Source organism: Pyricularia grisea (genome assembly GCF_004355905.1).
Source record: "Pyricularia grisea strain NI907 chromosome Unknown Pyricularia_grisea_NI907_Scaffold_2, whole genome shotgun sequence".
Lineage (NCBI taxonomy): Eukaryota > Fungi > Ascomycota > Sordariomycetes > Magnaporthales > Pyriculariaceae > Pyricularia > Pyricularia grisea.
The window spans coordinates 3,841,229-3,862,480 of record NW_022156717.1 but is presented as its reverse complement, the minus strand read 5'-3'; the positions used below and the strand labels follow the sequence as shown (position 1 = coordinate 3,862,480).

Below are 21,252 nucleotides of genomic sequence, written 5' to 3'. Positions count from 1 at the left end.
AAGACACGACAGACAATGTATTGTACCTCGAGTCGAGCCTCGGCCAAAACTTGGCAAAGGAGAAACTTCACACAAACTAGACATATAATTACCTATTGACAGGCTCGGGTATGATGCTTTGCCTTGGTTAGTATAATGAATCAGTCTGGTCCTGCATCAAACCAGGTCGGCCTAGGCTCAAAACCTCTGAAGTACTCTCCCCGCCTTACATCCGCATGTAGAACTGAGCTTTGCCATTTGCCTTGATATTAGACTTCACAACGACCTTTTGTAATCAGATAACTTAGGCATCAAGTAACCTTTAGCTAACGCTGACAATCAACGGACTGCTAGTTTCGCACAGTAAATTGAAATATTTTCCATACCGCTCTACATGGATAACTTCGCGTAACCATTCCTTCGCTCATACCTTCTAGTCTCACAAAAAAGCCCGGTAGATCTAGATTTCCCCCATTCATGGATCATTGCCATGCTCTTTGAAATGGCCAGACTTACAACGTTGCGCCTCACCTTAGTCGGCCAAAGCAAAGGCCCGGATATAAATATATAGGCAGAAACTGGAAACAGCGATTTTAAAATATGAATAGTTACCGTCATGCAAAACGGTATGGGGTATAAAGGAGTGGACGTCAATCAAGAGAGGTTGGGAACAATCATAGAAGGCGGTATAAGAGATTGACATGGCAATAAAGGGAGACAGAGAGAAAATAAACAATGCATGACAGACGTGACCAAAAAGGTAACGGGACGTGGCTACCTAGAAGCAGTTGTCCTAGAAAATAAAACAGACATGCAGAACGTTGACAGGTATAAGACCAAAATAATGACAAACTAGGTAAAAGCACATGTAGCAGAACCAGGGGGGTATTTTCACGCCAGGGTATATCCAGCCGGGTATTTTTTTTTGTTCGTGTCGTGCATGAGCTTCTAAAAACGACAAGGAGACAAGACTTTGGAAAGAATCTATCGCTGGAAAGGCCCAACCGGGCCGGGGTATCCTGAATTCGTAGAATGAGAAGTCGACGGCCGTCCGCTGTCGCCAGACGGCCGGGTGTTGTGGCGAGGCGTCACATCGCCTGGCTGGGGGACAGTCAGCTTGTGATCCATGCCGTTGCCAAAGGGCCTGGCAGGCCACGGCTCATCGTCCGCAAGGTTAACTCCGCTGTCATTCCAGGGGTTTCGATCAGCATTGAAGCTGCGCGTGGACTCGATAGAGATAAGCGAGGACTTGGAGACGTTGCTGGATCCCTTGAAAAACTGATTAGCTCCTGCGTGGGAGCTATTCTTTCGGCGGTCGAGGAAAGACGAGATGCTCGACATGCTTCCAGGCTTTCGGAGACGGTCAAAAAGGGTGCTGCGCTCCCGAGCCACCTCGTCGCTGAAGGCTAGTTTAGTGGGTGAATCGGTGGCCACTGGCGTTGGCGCATGCTGAAGAAGCCTCGAGTTGAAGAAAGGCAGCGATTCTTCAAAAGTATCAGACTTCGGGCGGGGTATAGACCCCTTAATCACGTTGACCTCGGCACCATTGGTGACGAACTGATTCTGGAGGAATTCAATGGCGTCACGCAGACCGCCAGCGTTGTTGCGGGTAAAAGTCCACAGTAGGGTCACTGTGGGCTCGCCCTCCTCCGTCAACTCGTCCTTGTTGTGGTGTACCGTGACCTCAACCTCGTGCTGGGTCTTAAGCTTCGTCACGATATCATGAGCAAACTCTGGAGACTCGAGATACTTGATCAAAGTCGGTGTGCGAGCCAGGACCAGTTCATGGTTGTCCGAAACCATTCCCTGTTGTCGTCAGTTTCTGCGAGCGAAATCATTGGCCGGGTGCATAGGCTAAGTTATAACATACCAGAAACTCGTCCACGCACTGAGGCACCTGCCACTGGGGACCAGTGACGGTAACCTCATCGCTGGCCTGCTCAGTACTAGGGAACACGATCTTGCAGTTCCACTTCTTTTCAAGACCTTCAATCTCACCGAGACGCGTGAGAAGTTGGCGATGGTAGAGGCGGTCGACGTTGACAATCTGCGAGGTGAACTCCGAGTCCTGCAAATAATGAATTGTCAGTCCGGCTGTCTCCACCACTGCAGGACACCATAATCCTGATTTGACGTACGACTCTGTCCACCATCTCCAAAATCTCGGATTTCACTAGCTCCAGGTTCTGAGCGTTGCGAGCCGGTGTGCGGCAGATCACATTGTCGACGCGGATGTCATCCTCCTCTCGCAAGCCCCCTGCGAAAGTTAGCTTGGTCCTTCCGTACATTCGAAACTTGTCATACGAACCTCGGTCCATAGCGTTCGAAAACTTGACGAAAACCGAGTGCTTTTTCATGATTCTCTGGATATGCTGGCCGCCGATCCCAATGATGCGTTTGTGGTACTGATCAGGGACATGGAAGGAGATCGAGGCTGGCATTTCCTGCTCCACGAGCGAGAGACCTTGCTTCATGGATTCGTACGATTGGGCGTTCACGTCGATGTTGAAGTTGTACTCTCCGAATCCCTCGAACATAATCTGAACGCTGCCTGTAGAGGTTGTCAGCGATTTGCCTCAAGTAATATGATAGGCACCACGAAATTTTTTTATACTTACTCTGTCCCATAATCTTGTTGATTTTTCCATTCTTCTTTCCACTAACAAACTCCTTGTGCTCATTCGCAAGTTCAATCTTCACCTTGATCTGGTACGTTGACTGGGAGGCAAATTTGATCTGAGACAATACCATGAGAGCAGCCTTGACTGCGTCATCAGATCCGGTGATCCTGAAAGCCAGCCTTTGGAATGATATATCTGCATCCGAGTTGGCGCAGATGTCACCCAGCATAGTATGGATGTCATGGGCGGTTGGGTGTTGGCGGGCATCGGTTTGGGTGATGGACCAAAAGCCACTGTAAAATTGTCCGACCTGTGATTGCGCGTAAGTGCCTTGCACATTTGACAAGAAAGATTACGATGAAGCAAATGATCCACAAATCGGGAAGCACCTACAAGAGCCATGAGCTCCCGCGCCGTCCGTTCAATATGCAGATTCTCCTGCCCCTGAATTCTGACTACGGTCTTGCGGGAGCCAAGAGGTGGGAACGAGATGTAGGTTCCAAAAGTCTCGGTGATCTTTTGGACCTTGTCCATACGACTGAGAAGAATGGTGTCAATCTTCTCCGAAGGAATCTCGACTTCCTTCACAAAGAGCCGCAGCCGGTTGAGGACCTCGTGCATTTTTTTCTTGGCGAGTTCGATGTGTGCTGGGTCCTCTCCTGTGATGAAGATCTGGTTGGGGTCGCGCGCTTGGGCATTGACTGGGCAGTATCGGAACACCGAAGAAAACGATGGCGGCATGTAGATGGCAGTACGCGTCGTTGATTCAATGAGCTTGATGGTTTTCCTGTTGCGGCCACAAAGAGGTTGATGCAAGGTCAACTCTGCGTGCAATCCATCAATAATCCGGCCAAGCTGTGCGTAGTCTCAGGATTAGCAGTGCACACATGCGTGGAAGCTCACACGCGAGGGATTGTATTTCAATACCATTTGGTCTATATGGATCAGGAGCCGAGTCTTCGCGTGCTCGGAGGACAGATGATCGCCGTAGATGGCCAACCTCCAGCGCTGGTCCCTTCGAACCTCACTGTCACCATTCAGGCCATCTGCGAGCGGAGTGAGTTTGGGCCCGAGGAGGAAGATGTCGACACCGCAGAAGCTCGAGGTGTAGTCCAGGGTGTTCGTCACGGGTGCCTTGAGACCTCCAGTCTGCGGGTCGAGAAACATATCTCCATCAATGTCGATGATGGTGCAACGCTGTCGAAGGCCAGTGGTAAGCAGTTACCCCAACTCAACACCAACCCCATACAGTTCCTTATTTGAGTACAGGCCAGGAGGGTAGGGGGATTAAAAAAAACATACGAGGGTCAGTGGTGTCTCGTTTAATATTGTGTCTCTCGCGTGGTAGACGAGTTCAGGCGCGCCTGATAAGCAGACTGTTGTCACCTGTCCCTTTACATGCTTTGGTGTTGTCGAAATGACATGGGCTTCGATGTCGAGTGGACTCGTGGTGAAGTCTTTACATAGCTTTCGCAGGTTTGACAGATTGTGAGCGTGGACGGGGAGTTCATGAACGGGCACGTCGTCGGGAGCATCTTCGGGGTGGGTCCAGCGGAGGACGGCGTCAGTGGTTGCGTGGAGTATGTCTTCGGTGTCGGGGCCTGCTAGATCGGAGGACAACGGCACGTTGAACGAGTAGTGTAATGGCGAATCCAAAACGTGGGGAGGGCCCTGCTGAGGGGCGCTTGTTGAAGCCATCTTCTGATGAGGACCTGGGCCGACGGCAGGCATCGGACCATTCGGGCGCGACGACATTCCAAAGCTGGCCGGGGTCATCCTCTCGGACCAGTGACGCATGTTGGCAAGCTTGTTCATGGTGCCGGTCGGGTTCGGAGGCGGACGAAAGGAGGCTGCGGTGGATGGCTGGACCGGACGAGACACAAGACTCTCTGAGAGGCTTAACGAGAGGAAAGCCACTACGGCCACAGCACGCAGCTTTCTTGGGTGTAGTGCAGACCAGGGACCGGGGCAGTGCAACACGGAGCGCAAAGCGGCAGAGAGAATAGGGACAAAAAAAGCAATTTAACAGAGAAGAAGACGGAGGGAAGAAAAAAAAAACACAAACGACACAATCCGAGGGTATCTAAAAGGAAATGAACGGACTTGAAAAAAAAAAAAGAATAAAACAGAAGAAACGGTTTGGCGATGACAGTATCCCTTCCAGAACTCCTTTGGGGGTGGTTCGTGTGGAGGGGAAGAATGTGGAGGAAGCACCAGGCAAAGTAAGTCGTGAGGGTCGGTTGGACTGGTCAATCCTGATCAGCAGCCAAAAGGCAGCTTGAGCTACGGTGGGCCACCGAGTCCCGGCTTAGTCCACCAAAAAGTCCACAGTTAGCAACCAGCCTCTGAAGAGATGATGGTCCGTTCCGGTCGAAGTTCAAAACCAAGCAATCGCTAGCGGACTGGGAGCCCCTGCCATTCCGCCCATAAATATCAGTTTTATTGTTGTCGTTAACAGACGACAATGTATTACTACTATACTTACGTACTTTGCCAAGCTCATCCTAGAGGGACCCGTGCTGCCCAGTTCAAATGCCCAGCGATTTCCTGTTCTGCTCGGATCTCTCTTCACAGAACGCCCCCGCTAATTAATTAACCCTCTAAAGCAGGATGAGGCCATTCGTTTCCAATTCGCTGCCTCACTGTGCGGGCTTACATAAGACGGTACCTGTTGACGGATCAAGTGCGGGAAGGTACCACAAAATGAGGTTACAGGGAGGTTACACTGTGCGTGCATTACGGGGCATTGCATGCGAGTCTGCCGTCAGATGTTGGCACCTGATTTTGATTCGAATGGCTGGGTGGACACCCATCAAAAACTTTCCACAAGCCTCGACCTCATCAGTTTTCTTGCAGCAAACGTCTGTTGGGTAAGGTATGGTATTCTAATTACCCAACTCCGTATCTTGCGCGTAGGATGTGACCTTACATAGTACTTCTCTTATTGTAACTTCATAGCGGGATGAAACGAGACTCACGGCAGCAACATATCTGATGAATCATCAGCTAAGACGGAAGTCGAGAAGAAGGAATGAAACGAAGTTCTCACTGCCGCCCACTCAGCCGCCTGCGAGCGCTGAGCTGACACCCGTCCCGACTAAACTTCAACCCGAGTCGATGACCGCGCTTGCCTGCTTGCCTTCCTTGCCGACTTTGTTGACGGACGGGGGGCCAATTGACTTATTCATCATCGAACCTCTGCCAATGAAGATCAAAAGCATGGCGATTACCGGCACATTTAAACCCCCCGAGTCCCGACTTCGGTCGAGGCCCCACTCCCAGCAATCACAAATGCATCATGGACTGACTGCACGCAATATTAACCCTAATTCTAACGTGGTCTGCTTGCCTGCCCTTTCGAGGTTAGGGTTAATAAGCTCCTTGTCAGCCTCTCGCATGCGTGGCCTTTATGTACCTAGCAAGCCTGGGTAGGTTTTAGTGAGGTCTGTTTCGGATGATTTTGGCACTCATATGAAAAAAGCAGTTGATGAGTTTTGACTGCATAAGCTTTGTTCGGACTTTTCCTTAACTTGGGCGCCGGTCAGGTCGACTACTGCTACTTGAGACCGACCTATGGCTGCCCAACTCACCTGGGCATGTATTCGCGATAACTTTAATAATATCAACATGACTGCAGGCATTTTTTTGTGGAAATTCTTTACTGCATCCTGTACTAGACATGCACTCATACATACCCTCGTACCCGCGTCTTTATCTCGCTCTGTAGTTCAACATATCCCATGCCGTTTACTCCGTGGTGATCCTTCAACTGGGCTTGGGGCCTTGGATGCAGCCAAAAACCCAACTAGAGCTAATCTCTAGCTCCAGTGCCCAATCCCATAATAAGCAATATACGAGCAGGCAGTAACGCACGGCCGTGAAAAAAGACACAGAGCAAGTGTCATGTGGGATCATTGCTCACAGCGCTACTCGAACATAGCTCTTGCTGTACTGTCCTGATCATGTTAGTTTGTTTGTCTCCCAACCGAGATGTTTATTTTTGTGACAAACAGACATGTGTAATCGCCTGCATTGATTTAGACTAGAGAGTGCTGGACTGGAGGTCAATTTCTGTACATCAAACATATAGCTTGGGTTTTCAGGCTTTGCTCCGACACAACCTCTGGTAGCTCGTAGTTATCCGGTTGAAAGCTAAGTGTGTATGTGGTACGTTAAAGTTGTACATCGATCAAACTCAGGCGGTGAGGAGATAGTCGATGGTATCAGATAGTACAGTATGCGTTGATTTTTCACTATAGGTCATTAGTCAAATTATTGACAACTCCAAAGCCTATCATTCATGTACACTAACTGTCAAACCGCTAGGTGCAGTGACTACAACTGTGCTTCTGCCAACAACAACCCTTGTTCAAAACACGACTCCGTATCACTCGTTCCATCTTGCAGCTCTAGCGGTAAGAGCCCCGCAAAGTATCCTCATAAACAACTCCCTCGGGTGCTCCCCGCGACCTATCGAGATATTGAGCATCTGCGTCTGCCCGCCCAGGCCTGTCATACTGGAATTGCTGCGACTCTGGTGGCCTGACACTATACGCTCGCTGCACCACGGCTTCTGGTCGAACACTAAACTCTCGTGGATATGGTTGTTGATATACCACTTCCCGCCTGCTCTCCGGGTGGACACTAGAAGCGTACTCTCGCACTGGTACATCAGGGCGGATGCTTCCGTATCTCTCTCCGTAGCCACCTGTCATCTCATAGCGAACCGTCTCAGCTGGCCGCACACTGGCCGCTCTTGTGATATACTCCCTAGGGAGATTCTCGATCACACGCCTCTCCGGAGGCGCACGACCACGGACGTAGTCATCACCAACAGCGGATCCCTGAGGTACCACCGAGTACTCCCTTTGACGGTAAGAGCGGTACTCACCGGCGACATACTCCGGTTCCGTGATGACTCGCCTCGGCGCCGCAAATTGGGGAGACAAGGGGCGCCTGTAGATGACGTTATCACCATATGAGTCTGCCATTCTTGATACAGCCCGGCCCGGAACATGATGGTCATATACAAGCGGTTCCGCAGCGGCTGTTGCGACTACGGAGTGTCTGGCCACAGAAGGAGGTCTAGGGGGCTCGATGTATTCTCTTCCATACTCATCGACAATGATGCGGGTTGGCTGTACACGAGGTGGAGGAGCCATGGCCGCTGGTCGAGTCTCACGAATGATCGGGGATGGAGACCGGTCGCGATCATTTGCAGGTCGCACACTCATGCGAGGTTCATCCCGCACATCATAATATACAGGAGCCTCTCGGAGAGAGGCACGATCCACCACTGCCTGAGAAGCTGTCCTGACACGAGGCTCGTTTGTATACTGGATTGGGTAAGCGGCAGGGTCTTGGTCCCTGGAGAACTGCGTCGACACCGGCCTTCGAATTTCGTATATCTCGTGGTCATAAGGTTGAGCGCTTGTGTGCACAGGAACCGGTCCTTCACGCAAAGATACATCGCGGCGCTCGTAACCCACTCGAGGGTTTTCTTCGCCGTAAGATAAAGAACCGTGTTGATCTCGGTATATCTCGCGTCTGACCTGTGGGCTTCGTGAATCATCGTAGTTCAGCTGCTCCATTGAACGCTGCGATGGTCGCAGCCGCTTATGAGGCCTACCAGCTGGGTGAGCAGAGAATGGGGAAGGAGAACGAGGCTCCGTCTTGATATAAGGGCTAGCGTCAGTGACTTGACGATCCGCTTTGCGCTTGTTTTTCTTTTTGCCTTTGCGTTTCTCATTGGCTTTGGAAGTTTGTGGTGAGCTCTCGGGGCTCGACACAGCGGAAAGCTCATTACGTATAGCAACCACTTGCGCAGGTGTCGCGCGAGCTCTACGCGTTTCTGACGATTGAGGACCCCTAGCAATGGCGAGGGACGAGACATGTGATGGCTGCGGCGCGACGGGTGAGAGATCATGTGCTCGCACGACGGTCGGTATCCCGGCTCCATAAGCTTGCGCAAGCTGATTGGAGGCTATTGACTTGGTACGATCGTCAGCACTCTGCTCATTATCGGTATGGCCAGAATCCGCAGAGCCACTGGCGTCTGCACTCTCTCCAGAGCTGACGATATGAACAGCAGCATCTTGAATTCTGGGGCTCGGAGGACGTTGAGCAGCAACAAAGGCGTTATGGGCCTTCTGGGCCCCAGGTGTGTTGGGTAGGAGGTTTGCAGACGAGGCTATATCTGTGGGCATTGATGCTCCATTATCTATCGGGGCAGCGGGTTCGGACATGAAACTGAGCTCCGGTTCGTAGTCTGAGCTTTCGCGCATCTCAACGTCTTCGGGGTCGGGCCTTTCAGGTAGACGAGCAAGGTGGTTCGAGTTAGGCGAATCGTCGATATATGTGGAGGCATATGTATTCCCTTGAAGGGACTCGGCATCATCAGAGTTATTAGTTGCTACATTTCCATCAGCATGCGAAGAAGCCTTCTGCTGGGCGAGAACAAGTGCCTGTTGCAGAACGTCCATAAGATCGAAATCAGGAAGAGGTTCGCTAGGCTGTAGAGACCAGCTCGTGTTGCGACGCTGTTCCAACTGCTCTCTCAGGGCACGCTCGACCCTCTGTCGCTGCAGCTGCAGTTCTGTCTTGATGAGGTGATCAGATTTTTCAAGGAAGATGGGGTTGATCTCAGCCCTTGCTGAACCAAAATTCTTCGCAGATGGCGGCGTGCTACTACCGCCTGGGTTTTCGCCTGGAAGCGATCCCAAGCCGGGAAAACTTGTGATCAGCGATGGCTGTAAAGAGTTCGCCTGGAAAGCCTGACGATTCTCCGTCGCGCCTACATCTGAAGTCTTTCGACTTGAAGAGGGCTTGACATGGAAAGAGGAAATGGCGTTGGTCGTTGGGCCATCAGCGAGCGCCGAGGTAGACGACGATGTTGGTGGTGACGCGTTAGAGGTTTTCGCTGCCAACAGATGCGCAGGAACCTTGATGTTTGGGTGTTTTCCCGACAGCACTCTTTCGCGAAAGTTGACAATTTTACCATACTCATCAATTTGACGAAGCTCATCTTTCGATAGAGTCATCGTAGTCGTTGATGACATTGAAGCCATTGCAACCGACGCCGATTTGGCGGCAGTCGGTGATGCGTTACCTCGGATGGTAGGCACAAATTATGGCACAGGGTCAGTCAGTGATGAAGCAGCAGAGCCAAGAGCTATCGACGGCAAGACAAGTATGACAGCCTTCTGGTTCAAGGTGCAGAACAAAATTGTAGAGCAAAGAAACAACAGCGTATAGTTTAGTTAAGAAAATAGGTCGACGAGGACAGAACGCGAGGATGAACCCAGCGTACGATTGGAATTGTAGGCCGAAGGGATAAAAAAAAAAGGTAAAGCTTTCGTTGCGTAATCTGGGGCTGGGCAGAGGAAATATGTCCTGCATCCACTAATTTCGCGCACGTGCTTCTGCATTGCATTGACTACGGCCTACCGCGATTTCTAGCGTGGCTGAACCCGGTCTCCCAGAATAGATAGGACTCGTTTCGACGCGTTTTTATAGAAACCCCACTGTTACGCTCGAACTCGACTTGGGCTGGGGGAAATTACTGGTGTCTATTTCCATTAAACTAAAGGCAGTGAGATTTAAATCTCGTGTTGTAATTGCGACTTACCGTGTCAAGCGTGTTCCCTTCCCATCTAGGTGTGCTTTCACTGTGTAATTCGCGTCTAGGCTAGGCATGTCACATGGACTGAATTGAGATCCTCAATTGTTGGGTGGAAGGCCAGTCTGTGGCGGGGTTGGGTTCTTCAAGCTCAGGCACAGATTAGAATGAATGATGAATGGCGAAACTTAAAAAACATGGAAGATACATAAAATAATTGAACAAACAAAACACCGCGATGAGTCTCATACTCCTTTCTCGGCAAATTCGTTCAACGATTAGCATTTCTAATACACAAAGACTGAAGAACGGTGTGACTCAAAAAGCAGTTTTCGGGTTCTCCGCTATTCGGTACTCTTACTTAGCTCGTCAGGTATTTATGTGCATGACACTCCCGCTCAACCTTTGCAAACCAATGCCGTATTGCATAGGTACATCCATCTACGTACACTATTTACTTCAGTGCCTAGACACCGATTTCTTGTGTAATAGCACAGTCCCACTTCGTTTCGTCACACTTGTTACTATAACATCTTTCTATACATTGAAATCCCGGCTCAACCATCCCCAGTCACACCAACTTCCCGAACTACATCTAATCAAAGACAACAGAGTCACTCAGTAGCCACCCATTGGTACACAGATTCAACTATGGGATCAAACGGACTGCCTAGTAATGGGGTTGACCGCCACACAACCAAGGTCTTCTTCTTGTGAGGACAAACCAACCTTTGGTTCGCTTGATTTTGGCCAATGTCATCGTTACTAAACAAAGTTTACTTGTAGTGACATTGACAACTGTCTATACCCCAAAAGTACGCATTGTAACAAAGTTTTGTGGATTTTCTATATGAAACCCTTGAAATATGCTAACGGGCAACGGAAAATTGGCAGGCGCAAAAGTACACGATCGCATGGCAGATTTGATCGACAAGTACTTTGCTGAACACTTGTCACTCTCTTGGGACGAGGCGGTGCGACTCCACAAAGAATACTATCAGAATTACGGCCTGGCCATCGAGGGACTTGTGCGGCATCACCAAATCGACCCCCTTGAGTACAACTCAAAAGTAGATGTAGGCGCCCCCCCCCCCCCCCATTGCTTGAAGCCTTGATCCATGAAGCCCTAGATCCTCACACTGCCTGATATAGGATGCCTTGCCACTCGAGGGTATAATAAAGCCCAACCCACAGCTTCGAAAAATGCTTGAAGATGTCGACCGAAGTAAGGTCAAGCTATGGCTGTTTACAAACGCCTATGTAAACCATGCTCGGAGAGTCGTTCGGCTGCTGGAAATCGAAGACCTCTTCGATGGCATAACATATTGCGACTACGCTGCACAGCCCCTCATCTGCAAACCGCACGAGAAGGCATTTGCAAACGCCATGAAAGACGCAGGTGTTGAGAACGTCGATGACTGTTACTTTGTTGGTAAGTGAGCAAGGAGTAGTAATTTAGTAATTTGCCTTGGGGTGCATACCAGTACTGACTATCACAGATGACAACTACCAAAACTGCAAGAAAGCAGACGAGATTGGTTGGCATACCGCTCATCTCGTTGAAGAAGGTGTCAAAGTCCCAAGGACACCGGCCTCTAAACATCAGATCCGCTCCCTCGAGGAGTTGCGCAATGTATTCCCTGATGTTTTCAAGAAGCCATAGTAGTGCAGATAGATGATAACGACAGGCTTGAACAGAAAGGGTCATTAGAGTGTCATTAATGTGAGAGTTTAGGGTTTTCGTTAGACAATACTGGCTAGACTTTCCATGTCGCAATAAATGCCAGCAAAAATCAAGCGCATCATCCCAAAGGAACTGCGGCGGGCCTCTTTATGCTTCTTATGACTTGATCCAGCCTCTTTTGTGCCTCTTGCTTGTCCCTCAATGCTTCTTGTCGTTGCGCCTCGGCAACTCTGAGTTCCTCCTCAAGCTCTTGGATATTGCGCTCTTGGTCCTCCTCACTATTGTCGAGGCCAGGTAGTGTCGATATCAACATCTCGATTTGTTGCTCTTTGACAATGAGATCGCGCGCAAGTTCGAGCTGGCCGGCCTTGAACTCGTCGGGGGGTACGGGGTCAACTGTATGAAGAAAAGAGGCATTGGTAGTCTGTCAGTTTTGGCCGAATGGTTTTGCAAGGAACAGAGGGAGGGGTTTCAATTCAAGCCCGCACCTTCTTTTGGATCATCTTCAGGTTTGAGCTCTCTGATCTTGTCGTCGGGCCCGAGTGTCTCCAAGTCGTGACGCTTGTGAAGGTAGTACAAACATGCGACGAATTGTTGCGCGAGCTATTTGAGGTACCAGAACAACATTAGCATCGTGGGCACAACCCGTGGGCGCATTCTTCAGTGGGGTAGATGGTTGCGAACCTGGTCAACCGCGTCTTGTAGTTGCGTGAGTCTGTCACCCATCTTGATTGATTGTAAGAGAGCACGTTTCAGAGAGGGAGGTTGACCGGGGCGAATGGAAGTAGTCGTCGCATGGTCTGGAAAATTAAACAGGCGCAAATGCAAGGCCGACAGAATCCGGCTTTACATGAAAAGGGAAGCTCCGATGCTGCCCAAGCAACCATGCATGGTTGAAACAGTGTGGGTATTCTTATAGACGGTGGTTATTGCTCACCTAGCACAGCTCTTGTGTGCCGTGATGCAGAAGTTCATTCACTGTGTGGGGCAAAGACGCCCAGTGAATAACTGAAAGAATCGTGTTTGATCTCCTGTCAATATTCTTTTCATCAACTCTATTCGATTGATGACAATTCGACATCGGGCTACGATGCGTCTCACGTCGAAGTATATTCCTTCTCATCTTACTTCCGGGCTGTGATCTAATTCGACCATATCTTTCAATTACCAGGTCAACATGAGACGGCCTCTATAGTCTTGCGGAAACAAATCAGCAAGGCATGATAATGCACAGATGGTTGCCGCGTCCACTTGGTGGCATTCGAAGAGGTACGCCGTGGATATCTCAGCGGAGGATGAATAGCAACCAAGGCATACCCATCAGAGTCCAAGATTCAGTCGACACGTCCAACACCAGCGAGACTCTGACCTACCCAGAACCACCAACATCAAATCACAACAGCCTGCCATCATTTCTTGAGTATGCCAAAAAGTCGGGGTTGAACCCAAAGTCAACAGTCTATGTTGGTACTCACTACGAGTATCTTGTGGCAGAAAGCCTCGCCAGCTTTGGGTTTTCATTATTCCGCGTTGGCGGAGCCTCGGATTATGGCATCGACTTGCTAGGGACATGGGCTGTCCCCTCTGCTCCGAACCCCATCAAAGTGATTGTTCAGTGCAAGGCAATGGCCTCAAAACTCGGTCCGAGCCATGTCAGAGAGCTCGAGGGTGCCTTCGTGGGCGCGCCCGCTGGCTGGAGGGGCTCTGGCGTATTAGGACTGTTGGTAGGCCAGCACCCGGCAACAAAAGGTGTGCGGGACTCTCTGGGGCGCAGTAGATGGCCCATGGGCTACATATCGTACTCCGTGGCAGACGGGCAAGTCAGCCAGATCCAATGGAACCGACATGCTGTCAATCACGGCCTTGATGGTATGGGTGTCGCTGTCAAGTATACAGAGGAAGGCTTGCCTAGGTTAACTTTGACAATGAATGGGATGTCTTTGCCGCCTAAGCAGTCTTCCAGGACAGAGTCCAAATGACAGCATGTCAAACTGTTGAGCAGAGCCACTGTCAGGGGTCACCAAAAGTCTCTTCGTTTGACCCAGACCGTCGACATGTGACGTTCTTCGCACATGAGATCATGTGTCAATAAGAAGCTCGGACGAATATTTTTAAGAGGAACGCGACGGACTGTACAGTAAATATGCACTTCGCGACAGACCGATATATAAGGTCACAGCGAGGAGACCTGCATATGTAGTGATAATTATCTGACGAGCCAGTTTGTACAAGGGAGTACTGAAATATACAGCAAACAAATGTGGAAGCGATCACATTTTGTGGCAACGACCTGAAGATGTCCATCTTGGTTCAATCTTCCCAGATAGCCTTTTTCGCTTTCTCCGCCTCTTCTAGTCTCTTCTTCTCGAGTTCCCTTTCTTCTTCCCTCCTCTTGCGCTCCTTCTCACGCATAGCCTTGTCATAGGCCTTCTGTTCTTCCGTCTGCCTGGGAACCTTTACGCCCAACGCACTCGCTATCATGCGCCGTGCCACCGCATCAGTCTTCTCGGGTCTCCTGGGCCCATCGGATAAGTCGCCCGTTGTGGCTGAGAAGGTATTAGCACTCGTTGAGTAGTCGGGCGTGACTGGGGTGGGCGGAGGTGCTTTGGTGCCCGTCGTCAAGTTGCCGCCGGCCGAGTCTATGGGGACGCTGCTGTCGGGGCCACCGGATTCGGGTTCAGAACCGGACTCTGGATCGGAAGATACATCCTCGTCTTCCCACGAATCTGCGACTTTCTTCTTTGTCTTGGTCCCGGCTTTTTTCGCATTTGGTTTGCGGTGGGTGTCGTTATTAGCCGGGGTAATAGTCAACTTGGAGATAGATGCAGCCACATCCGAGGCCTGCTGAGCGGTAGAGGACATTGTGGGGCTTGAAGCGCAGGATGCTCTATTAAACCCCTGATTCGTCGATCGTGTAAAGACGGACAGTCGATTAGGGAAGTGCAAGAATCGAGAGTTGCCAATATCGTAGGGTGCTGCCAAGCAGAAAGAGTAAACAAAAATACGCTATGGCAATGCAGGCCAAAACAGAAGCACAGATGGGTCTCCTTGCAATGCAACGGGCTGTGTTAAAAAAGACAATCAATAAAACCAGCTGGGGGATAGCAGCTTGTTAATGAAGACAGGAATGGTCAGGCTGTCTTGACAGGCAACTCCCGCTTTGCCGAATTGAGATAGGTACCAGGTATACGAGAGAGGTAAGATACCTATCTTACCCTAGGTAGGTAGGTTGGTGGTGCCTTAGGTAAGGTGGTTGACAAGGTGGTAGGCAAGGAAGGCTAATATTGGAAACCCCAGGCTGTGAAGTGAGGTATCTGAGTAAGGCGCAAGGACAAGGTAGGGTGTAGAACCCAGATTATCCGGAGCTGAAAGGTTCTCGGGGGTGAGTGGGGGCGGTTAGCAAGGCAGTTGAGGTAAGATGAAAGCAACGCGGATGAGTGCAAAAATGATCATCATCTCTGGATGAAAAGCAGCCCCGCGGACAAGACATAACCTAACGCACATCCAAATTTGGCAAGTGTGACAACTGAACTGGGCTTAGACACCGTCGTAACACCGGCTATCCCGTTACGAGCCTATCTAACTAATTTACCTAGGATGGTACCGAAGATATGTCAACGTGAAGGTAAACTTGGTAGATAGCTGTTGACAATTGGTATCAAAAAGGCACCTTCCCCTCACGATTTCATGCCTCGATTATCGTTTCCGGCTACCGACCCCGCATTAGCCTCAACGAGCCGATCAACTGGCATGGAGCAGGTCAAAGTCAAAGAGACAAGGGATTTGCCGCACCGAACAATTTGCTTGTGGCTGGTTGTGAAGGTGGCTAGTGCATGTGGCGGGACCCACAATATCAAACGTCCGGGCTTGCAACGACATTTATCGTTTCGATCATAGTGGGTTTTTACTGGGGAAGATTCCATGAAGCTCCTTTGCGCGTGCAAAGAAGATTACAAACCACGGCGGAAGGTACTATACCTACCTGCCTGAAGCTTCACACACACGTTTCAAACTTCCGTAGAGTCTTTCATCGCGGTCACCTGGGGTTGGGATTATTTCTGAATCAACATTAATCAGTTCACCCTCGTGTACAATCAGGCTTTTGCTTCCCAAGCTTGCCTACCTGAGTTGCATGCGTTTCTCCGATTCTGCATTGGCTTCGTCATTAGACTTAGGTGCCGCCACACGCAGAGATAGCGAAGCACGAGCACAAACCATACATACTCGCCACAACCACGTTTGCGACGACGAAAACTCCTAAGGACGATCACGATGTTACTCAGGCAGCGCGTCCCTGCCAGACCTGCCACATTTCGAGGACTACTCGCTCACGCACCCGCGGGCCACCGCTGTGCTGCTGTTTCCCGGCTATACACAACAAGGAGCCGATCCTTGCTTTCGACCTCGAGACCCCGTGGCCCACCATCCCTCCTTGCCGACGCAGTGCAACTGGAGCTTAGATCGAGTTTTTCAACGGCACCATCCCTGAGGAAGAAAAAGAATGATGGCTTCTTCGACGCGACTGAGCCGTTGTCCGAAGAGGAGGTAGAGGCAAACTCCGATAAGGCCAAGTCGTCAAAGGACATAGAAGAGAAGGACACAAGTGATGTCAAGACATCTAGTTCCGAATCAACACCAAGCTCAGGAGCAAGATCGGGAATCGCGGAATCGCCAGATGGAAAGGGCTCCAGCGCTGCAGGAGGTGCCTCGGGCGGTGATGGATCAGGTGATGGTGGCAAGAAGGGCCGCAAGTCGGCAGCAGAGAAGGCCCTACAGAAGCCCACAGTTCCTGAGATCTACCCGCAAGTTATGGCGATCCCGATTGCAAAAAGGCCGCTGTTCCCGGGCTTCTACAAAGCAATAACCATCAAGGATCCAAACGTGGCTGCTGCGATAACGGAGATGATGCGGAGGGGCCAACCTTATGTGGGAGCTTTTCTGTTCAAGGACGAGAATGCCGATTCCGATGTCATCCAAAAGCCAGAAGATGTTTACGATGTCGGTGTCTTTGCACAGATAACGAGTGCTTTCCCTGCAACCGGGGAGGGCAAGGGCTCTCTCACGGCAATCCTCTACCCTCACCGCCGTATTCGCATCTCAACCCTTTTACCGCCAGGAGAGGTTGAGAACAAGAAGGTCGACTCCTCCTCAGATGTCCCTATCCCGGAGCCCATACCGTCAAAACCCACAGAAGAGGACTCCGCTCAAGAAAAGAAGGGAGACGTGGTGGCCAGCTTCGAGGAGAGTGCTGTTTCGACAAAATCAAACGCCCAACAAGAGTACGAGCCGATATCATTCCTGCGCAAATACCCTGTCAGCCTTGTCAATGTTGATAATCTGGCCGAGGAGCCTCACGATCCCAAGAGTCCGGTCATCAGAGCCGTGACAAACGAGATTGTGGACGTGTTTAAAGAGGTGGCGAACATGAACAGCCTGTTTAGGGATCAAATTTCTACCTTTTCAATAAGTCAATCGACAGGAAACGTCACTTCTGACCCTGCTAAGCTGGCCGATTTTGCCGCTGCGGTATCGGCAGGCGACCCCGAGGAGCTCCAGGAGGTTTTAGCGAGCTTAAATGTCGAGGACCGCATGCAAAAGGCACTTGTGGTTCTCAAAAAGGAGCTCATGAACGCGCAGTTGCAGTCCAAGATCTCAAAAGATGTCGAGAGCAAGATTTCAAAGCGACAGCGTGAGTACTGGCTCATGGAGCAGATGAAGGGCATCCGTCGCGAACTTGGCATCGAATCGGACGGCAAGGACAAGTTGGTAGAAAACTTCAAGGCCAAGGCGGATGGTTTGGCCATGCCTGACGAGGTACGCAAGGTCTTCGACGAGGAGCTTAACAAGCTCGCTCATCTTGAGCCTGCGGCTTCCGAGTTCAATGTTACTCGCAACTATCTGGACTGGCTCACGCAAGTTCCATGGGGGAAGAGAAGCGCAGAAAATTTCAGCATTTCAAACGCAGTAAAGGTTTTGGATGAAGACCACTACGGCTTGAAAGATGTCAAGGATCGCATCCTCGAGTTTATCGCTGTGGGAAAGCTACGAGGTACTGTGGAGGGAAAGATTCTCTGCTTTGTCGGCCCTCCCGGTGTAGGCAAGACGAGTATCGGCAAATCTATTGCTCGAGCACTTAACCGCGAATACTACCGATTCAGTGTCGGTGGTCTCACAGATGTTGCTGAGATCAAAGGTCACCGGAGAACATACGTCGGTGCTCTCCCTGGCCGTGTGATCCAGGCTCTGAAGAAGTGCAACACGGAGAACCCGCTCATTCTCATTGACGAGATCGACAAGATGGGCAGCGGTTACAAGGGCGATCCTTCCTCCGCCCTGCTTGAGCTTTTGGACCCAGAGCAAAACAGCTCATTCCTCGATCATTATATGGATGTCCCGGTCGACTTATCCAAGGTCCTGTTCGTCTGCACAGCCAACATGACGGACACTATCCCCCGACCTTTACTCGACAGGATGGAGGTGATTAGGCTCTCGGGCTACGTTTCTGATGAGAAGATGGCCATCGCCCAACGGTACCTTGCTCCAGCTGCCAAAGAACTTGCTGGATTGGAAAAGGCAGACGTCAAGTTGAACGACGATGCCATTGAGGAGCTCATCAAGTCGTACTGCAGGGAGTCAGGAGTTCGTAACCTGAAGAAGCAAATCGAAAAGGTTTACCGCAAGTCAGCGCTGAAGATAGTGCAAGATTTGGGCGAAGAGGCCCTGCCAGAATCAGAGGCTCTGACCGAGGCTGGCAAGGCTGCACTGGAAGAGCAAACAAAAAAGGAGGAAGCATCCGAGCAGACAAAGGAGAATACCAAGGAGACCAAGACAAAATCTGATGGCCTATCACCACAAGCTGCTACTGAGAAGCCACGGGTTGCCTTAGAAGTGCCGGAGAGCGTCCACGTTACTATTGACAAGGATTCGCTCAAGGACTATGTGGGACCTCCTATCTTCACTTCGGACAGGCTGTACGACGTCACGCCTCCTGGTGTGACCATGGGCTTGGCGTGGACACAGATGGGAGGCGCTGCCATGTATATTGAATCGATACTACAGGCAGCCCTGCGACCGAGCTCGAGGCCTTCATTTGAAATCACGGGCAACCTCAAGACGGTGATGAAGGAGTCGTCCACCATTGCCTATTCTTTTGTCAAGGCACACATGGCGAAGAACTTCCCCGACAACCATTTCTTTGAGCGTGCGAAAATCCATGTGCACGTGCCCGAGGGTGCTGTGCAGAAGGATGGTCCCTCGGCAGGCATTACAATGGCCACTAGTCTACTCTCATTGGCTCTCGAGACGCCAATCGATCCTACTATTGCCATGACAGGTGAACTCACCCTGACAGGAAAGGTCCTCCGGATTGGAGGCCTGAGGGAGAAGACTGTTGCGGCCCGACGAGCTGGTAGCAAGATGATTATATTCCCCGCAGACAACATGTCTGACTGGCTTGAGCTTCCAGAGGTAAGAATTCATACAGCAGCATGTTCCCCGTTTAATCAATTCCTGATTTACTGACGAATGTTTTGCTACTGGTAGAACATCAAGGAGGGTATCGAAGGTCGCCCCGCGAGCTGGTACTCAGAGATCTTCGAGCTCGTCTTTCCAAACATGGACATGACAAAGGCCAACAAGTGCGTGAGCTGCGAGTGGAAGAAGGCCAATGCCGATAAGTCGACCACTGACAAGGGTGAAAAGGATGAGTAACCCCGAAGGCAGTCGAGGACGTGACAATAGAAAAGGTCTGTATAATTGTCGGTAGGGTTCAGGGGCTTGCATCGAATGTTACCCATGTATAACAGCAGGAGAAGGGGGGAAGCAGTGCGCTTTGATTCTGCTGAGCGTACGGCTTGCGACCAATAAGGGTTGCTGGAACAAGGAGGGGATGTAAGAGCATAAACACTTGAATTGCTTCGTTTTTGGCGTTGGGGAGTAACCACTGACGAGGCGATTGTACTGGAAACACACACTACTCTTCTGTGAAATAAGGGACTTTTCTCTTTCGTCGTTTTTTTTCTTCTTTTTCTTGTACTATATTTGTTTTTATTGCCCCAGCATCTGCTGATATAGTATACAGGCAAGAAGCTAGACATAGCTATGTGCAAAAGCTGCCCAGTAATGAAAAGCCATAATAGGGGTATATTAGGGTGGTTCTGGTAAGGGAACCTTGCCTCATAGCACGCAAATGACACGAGGAAGTAAACTAACCCAACCCAGATCTGCTACACTCTTCTCCACCAGCTCCATCTGCTCGCCGGGTCAATATCAACTGCGTTAATTACTCAAACCGCCACAGTTCAACCGGAGGCGGATCAGGAAGGTGGTGGTCATAGGTTACTGGTCAACGCAGGCCAGGGCTTGCCAAAACCGCGCCAGGCTTGTTCGCCCGCAGCCGTAACCCCCGCGCTTCTGCATCATCCACCATTTCCGCTGCGCGGGTGCGTCGCCTACTGGTAAATTCCCACCACTGGCAGAGAGTGAGGTCCGACTGGGCCCTCCCGTAGTCTTTCTGTCTCTCTGTCTCTTTGCAGTCAGGGTCGGCGATCTGCTCAGTATGAAACTCTACCTCCATCGTGTGCAACCGAAACTGCCCCAAACTTAGCCGTCATATTGGGCAGCAGGACAGAATAATGTGAATGGCACGTGTTTTTGGGCAGCCATCGGATCGCAGGTAACTAACTGTATGACTGGGGCAGGTTAGATCCGATATGACTACCCGGTCTGGTTGAAAGAGGATCCCAACGATCCACGGTGTATATTAGAAAAGGAAGAAAATAATGCAAGCAAACGACGTCAGTCGCTTTTTTCGTCGGTTATGCGCATGAGATAATCAAACGGTCGTCAGTCAAGTGATCCATATTGAATAAGCAGTCCGGCCCAACAGGTGCCCAAACACACTTTTTTTTAGTCTTTTGTCTCCCTTGAAACGGCGGAAATACAGGTAGAATTGGCAAAATAAATGCAGGAGCAGTAACGGAGGAAAAAATTTGTACAAAACGACCCCACGGCTTGGTCGCGAAAGGCCACATCAGGAGTTTGTCAGCGTGGGATCTAATGTAAAGGGTGTAAAGGGTGCATCAGCAGCTGCAAGATCGTGGGCCAGTCAAGTCTAAACGGTGGGTTTGGCAGCCTTGCTTTTTTTTTTTTTTTTTTTTTTTTTTTTTTTTTTTTTTTTTTTGTCCCTTCCTTCCCTCACATGTGGTACAGTAGTACCTATCTCTGTGCATTACTCCCAAAGAGATGGATTACTTGGCGTGCTCTATAAAGAATGTCACAAACTTTTCTCTCGCTCCAGCGGCTTGGGTGAGCGAATACGGTGCGGTGCGTTGATGCCCAAAAGGCGGCAG

General features: G+C 50.5%; 7 protein-coding genes across 7 annotated transcripts; 3 read left to right on the top strand and 4 right to left on the bottom strand.

The window, feature by feature from the left end:
* Window positions 1–267: 267 nt before the first annotated feature.
* PgNI_03710 (uncharacterized protein) lies at window positions 268–5,017 on the bottom strand. The gene is made up of 7 exons (XM_031123763.1): window positions 3,903–5,017; window positions 3,504–3,797; window positions 2,994–3,455; window positions 2,598–2,910; window positions 2,118–2,530; window positions 1,850–2,047; window positions 268–1,785 (listed from the first exon to the last, which is right to left on the bottom strand). Exons 1-7 carry the CDS (start codon window positions 4,413–4,415, stop codon window positions 964–966), a joined length of 3,015 nt encoding a protein of 1,004 aa, XP_030985491.1. The 5' UTR covers window positions 4,416–5,017; the 3' UTR covers window positions 268–963.
* A 1,992-nt stretch (window positions 5,018–7,009) lies between these two features.
* PgNI_03709 (uncharacterized protein) lies at window positions 7,010–9,667 on the bottom strand (the record flags this gene model as incomplete). The annotated part of the gene is made up of 1 exon (XM_031123762.1): window positions 7,010–9,667. One exon carries the CDS (start codon window positions 9,665–9,667, stop codon window positions 7,010–7,012), a length of 2,658 nt encoding a protein of 885 aa, XP_030984279.1.
* Window positions 9,668–10,456: 789 nt separating this feature from the next.
* On the top strand, window positions 10,457–11,881 carry PgNI_03708 (uncharacterized protein; the record flags this gene model as incomplete). Its single annotated transcript, XM_031123761.1, has 6 exons — window positions 10,457–10,591; window positions 10,831–10,931; window positions 11,005–11,033; window positions 11,113–11,294; window positions 11,371–11,650; window positions 11,718–11,881. 6 exons carry the CDS (start codon window positions 10,457–10,459, stop codon window positions 11,879–11,881), a joined length of 891 nt encoding a protein of 296 aa, XP_030984280.1.
* A 139-nt stretch (window positions 11,882–12,020) lies between these two features.
* On the bottom strand, window positions 12,021–12,628 carry PgNI_03707 (uncharacterized protein; the record flags this gene model as incomplete). The annotated part of the gene is made up of 3 exons (XM_031123760.1): window positions 12,021–12,298; window positions 12,391–12,505; window positions 12,587–12,628. The coding sequence occupies 3 exons, from the start codon at window positions 12,626–12,628 to the stop codon at window positions 12,021–12,023; spliced, it is 435 nt and encodes a 144-aa protein (XP_030984277.1).
* Window positions 12,629–13,197: 569 nt separating this feature from the next.
* Window positions 13,198–13,881, top strand: PgNI_03706 (uncharacterized protein; the record flags this gene model as incomplete). Its single annotated transcript, XM_031123759.1, has 1 exon — window positions 13,198–13,881. The coding sequence occupies one exon, from the start codon at window positions 13,198–13,200 to the stop codon at window positions 13,879–13,881; it is 684 nt and encodes a 227-aa protein (XP_030984278.1).
* Window positions 13,882–14,212: 331 nt separating this feature from the next.
* PgNI_03705 (uncharacterized protein) lies at window positions 14,213–14,764 on the bottom strand (the record flags this gene model as incomplete). Its single annotated transcript, XM_031123758.1, has 1 exon — window positions 14,213–14,764. One exon carries the CDS (start codon window positions 14,762–14,764, stop codon window positions 14,213–14,215), a length of 552 nt encoding a protein of 183 aa, XP_030984275.1.
* Window positions 14,765–15,406: 642 nt separating this feature from the next.
* Window positions 15,407–20,975, top strand: PgNI_03704 (uncharacterized protein). The gene is made up of 2 exons (XM_031123757.1): window positions 15,407–19,369; window positions 19,445–20,975. The coding sequence occupies exons 1-2, from the start codon at window positions 16,175–16,177 to the stop codon at window positions 19,610–19,612; spliced, it is 3,363 nt and encodes a 1,120-aa protein (XP_030984276.1). The 5' UTR covers window positions 15,407–16,174; the 3' UTR covers window positions 19,613–20,975.
* The last annotated feature ends 277 nt before the right edge of the window (window positions 20,976–21,252 follow it).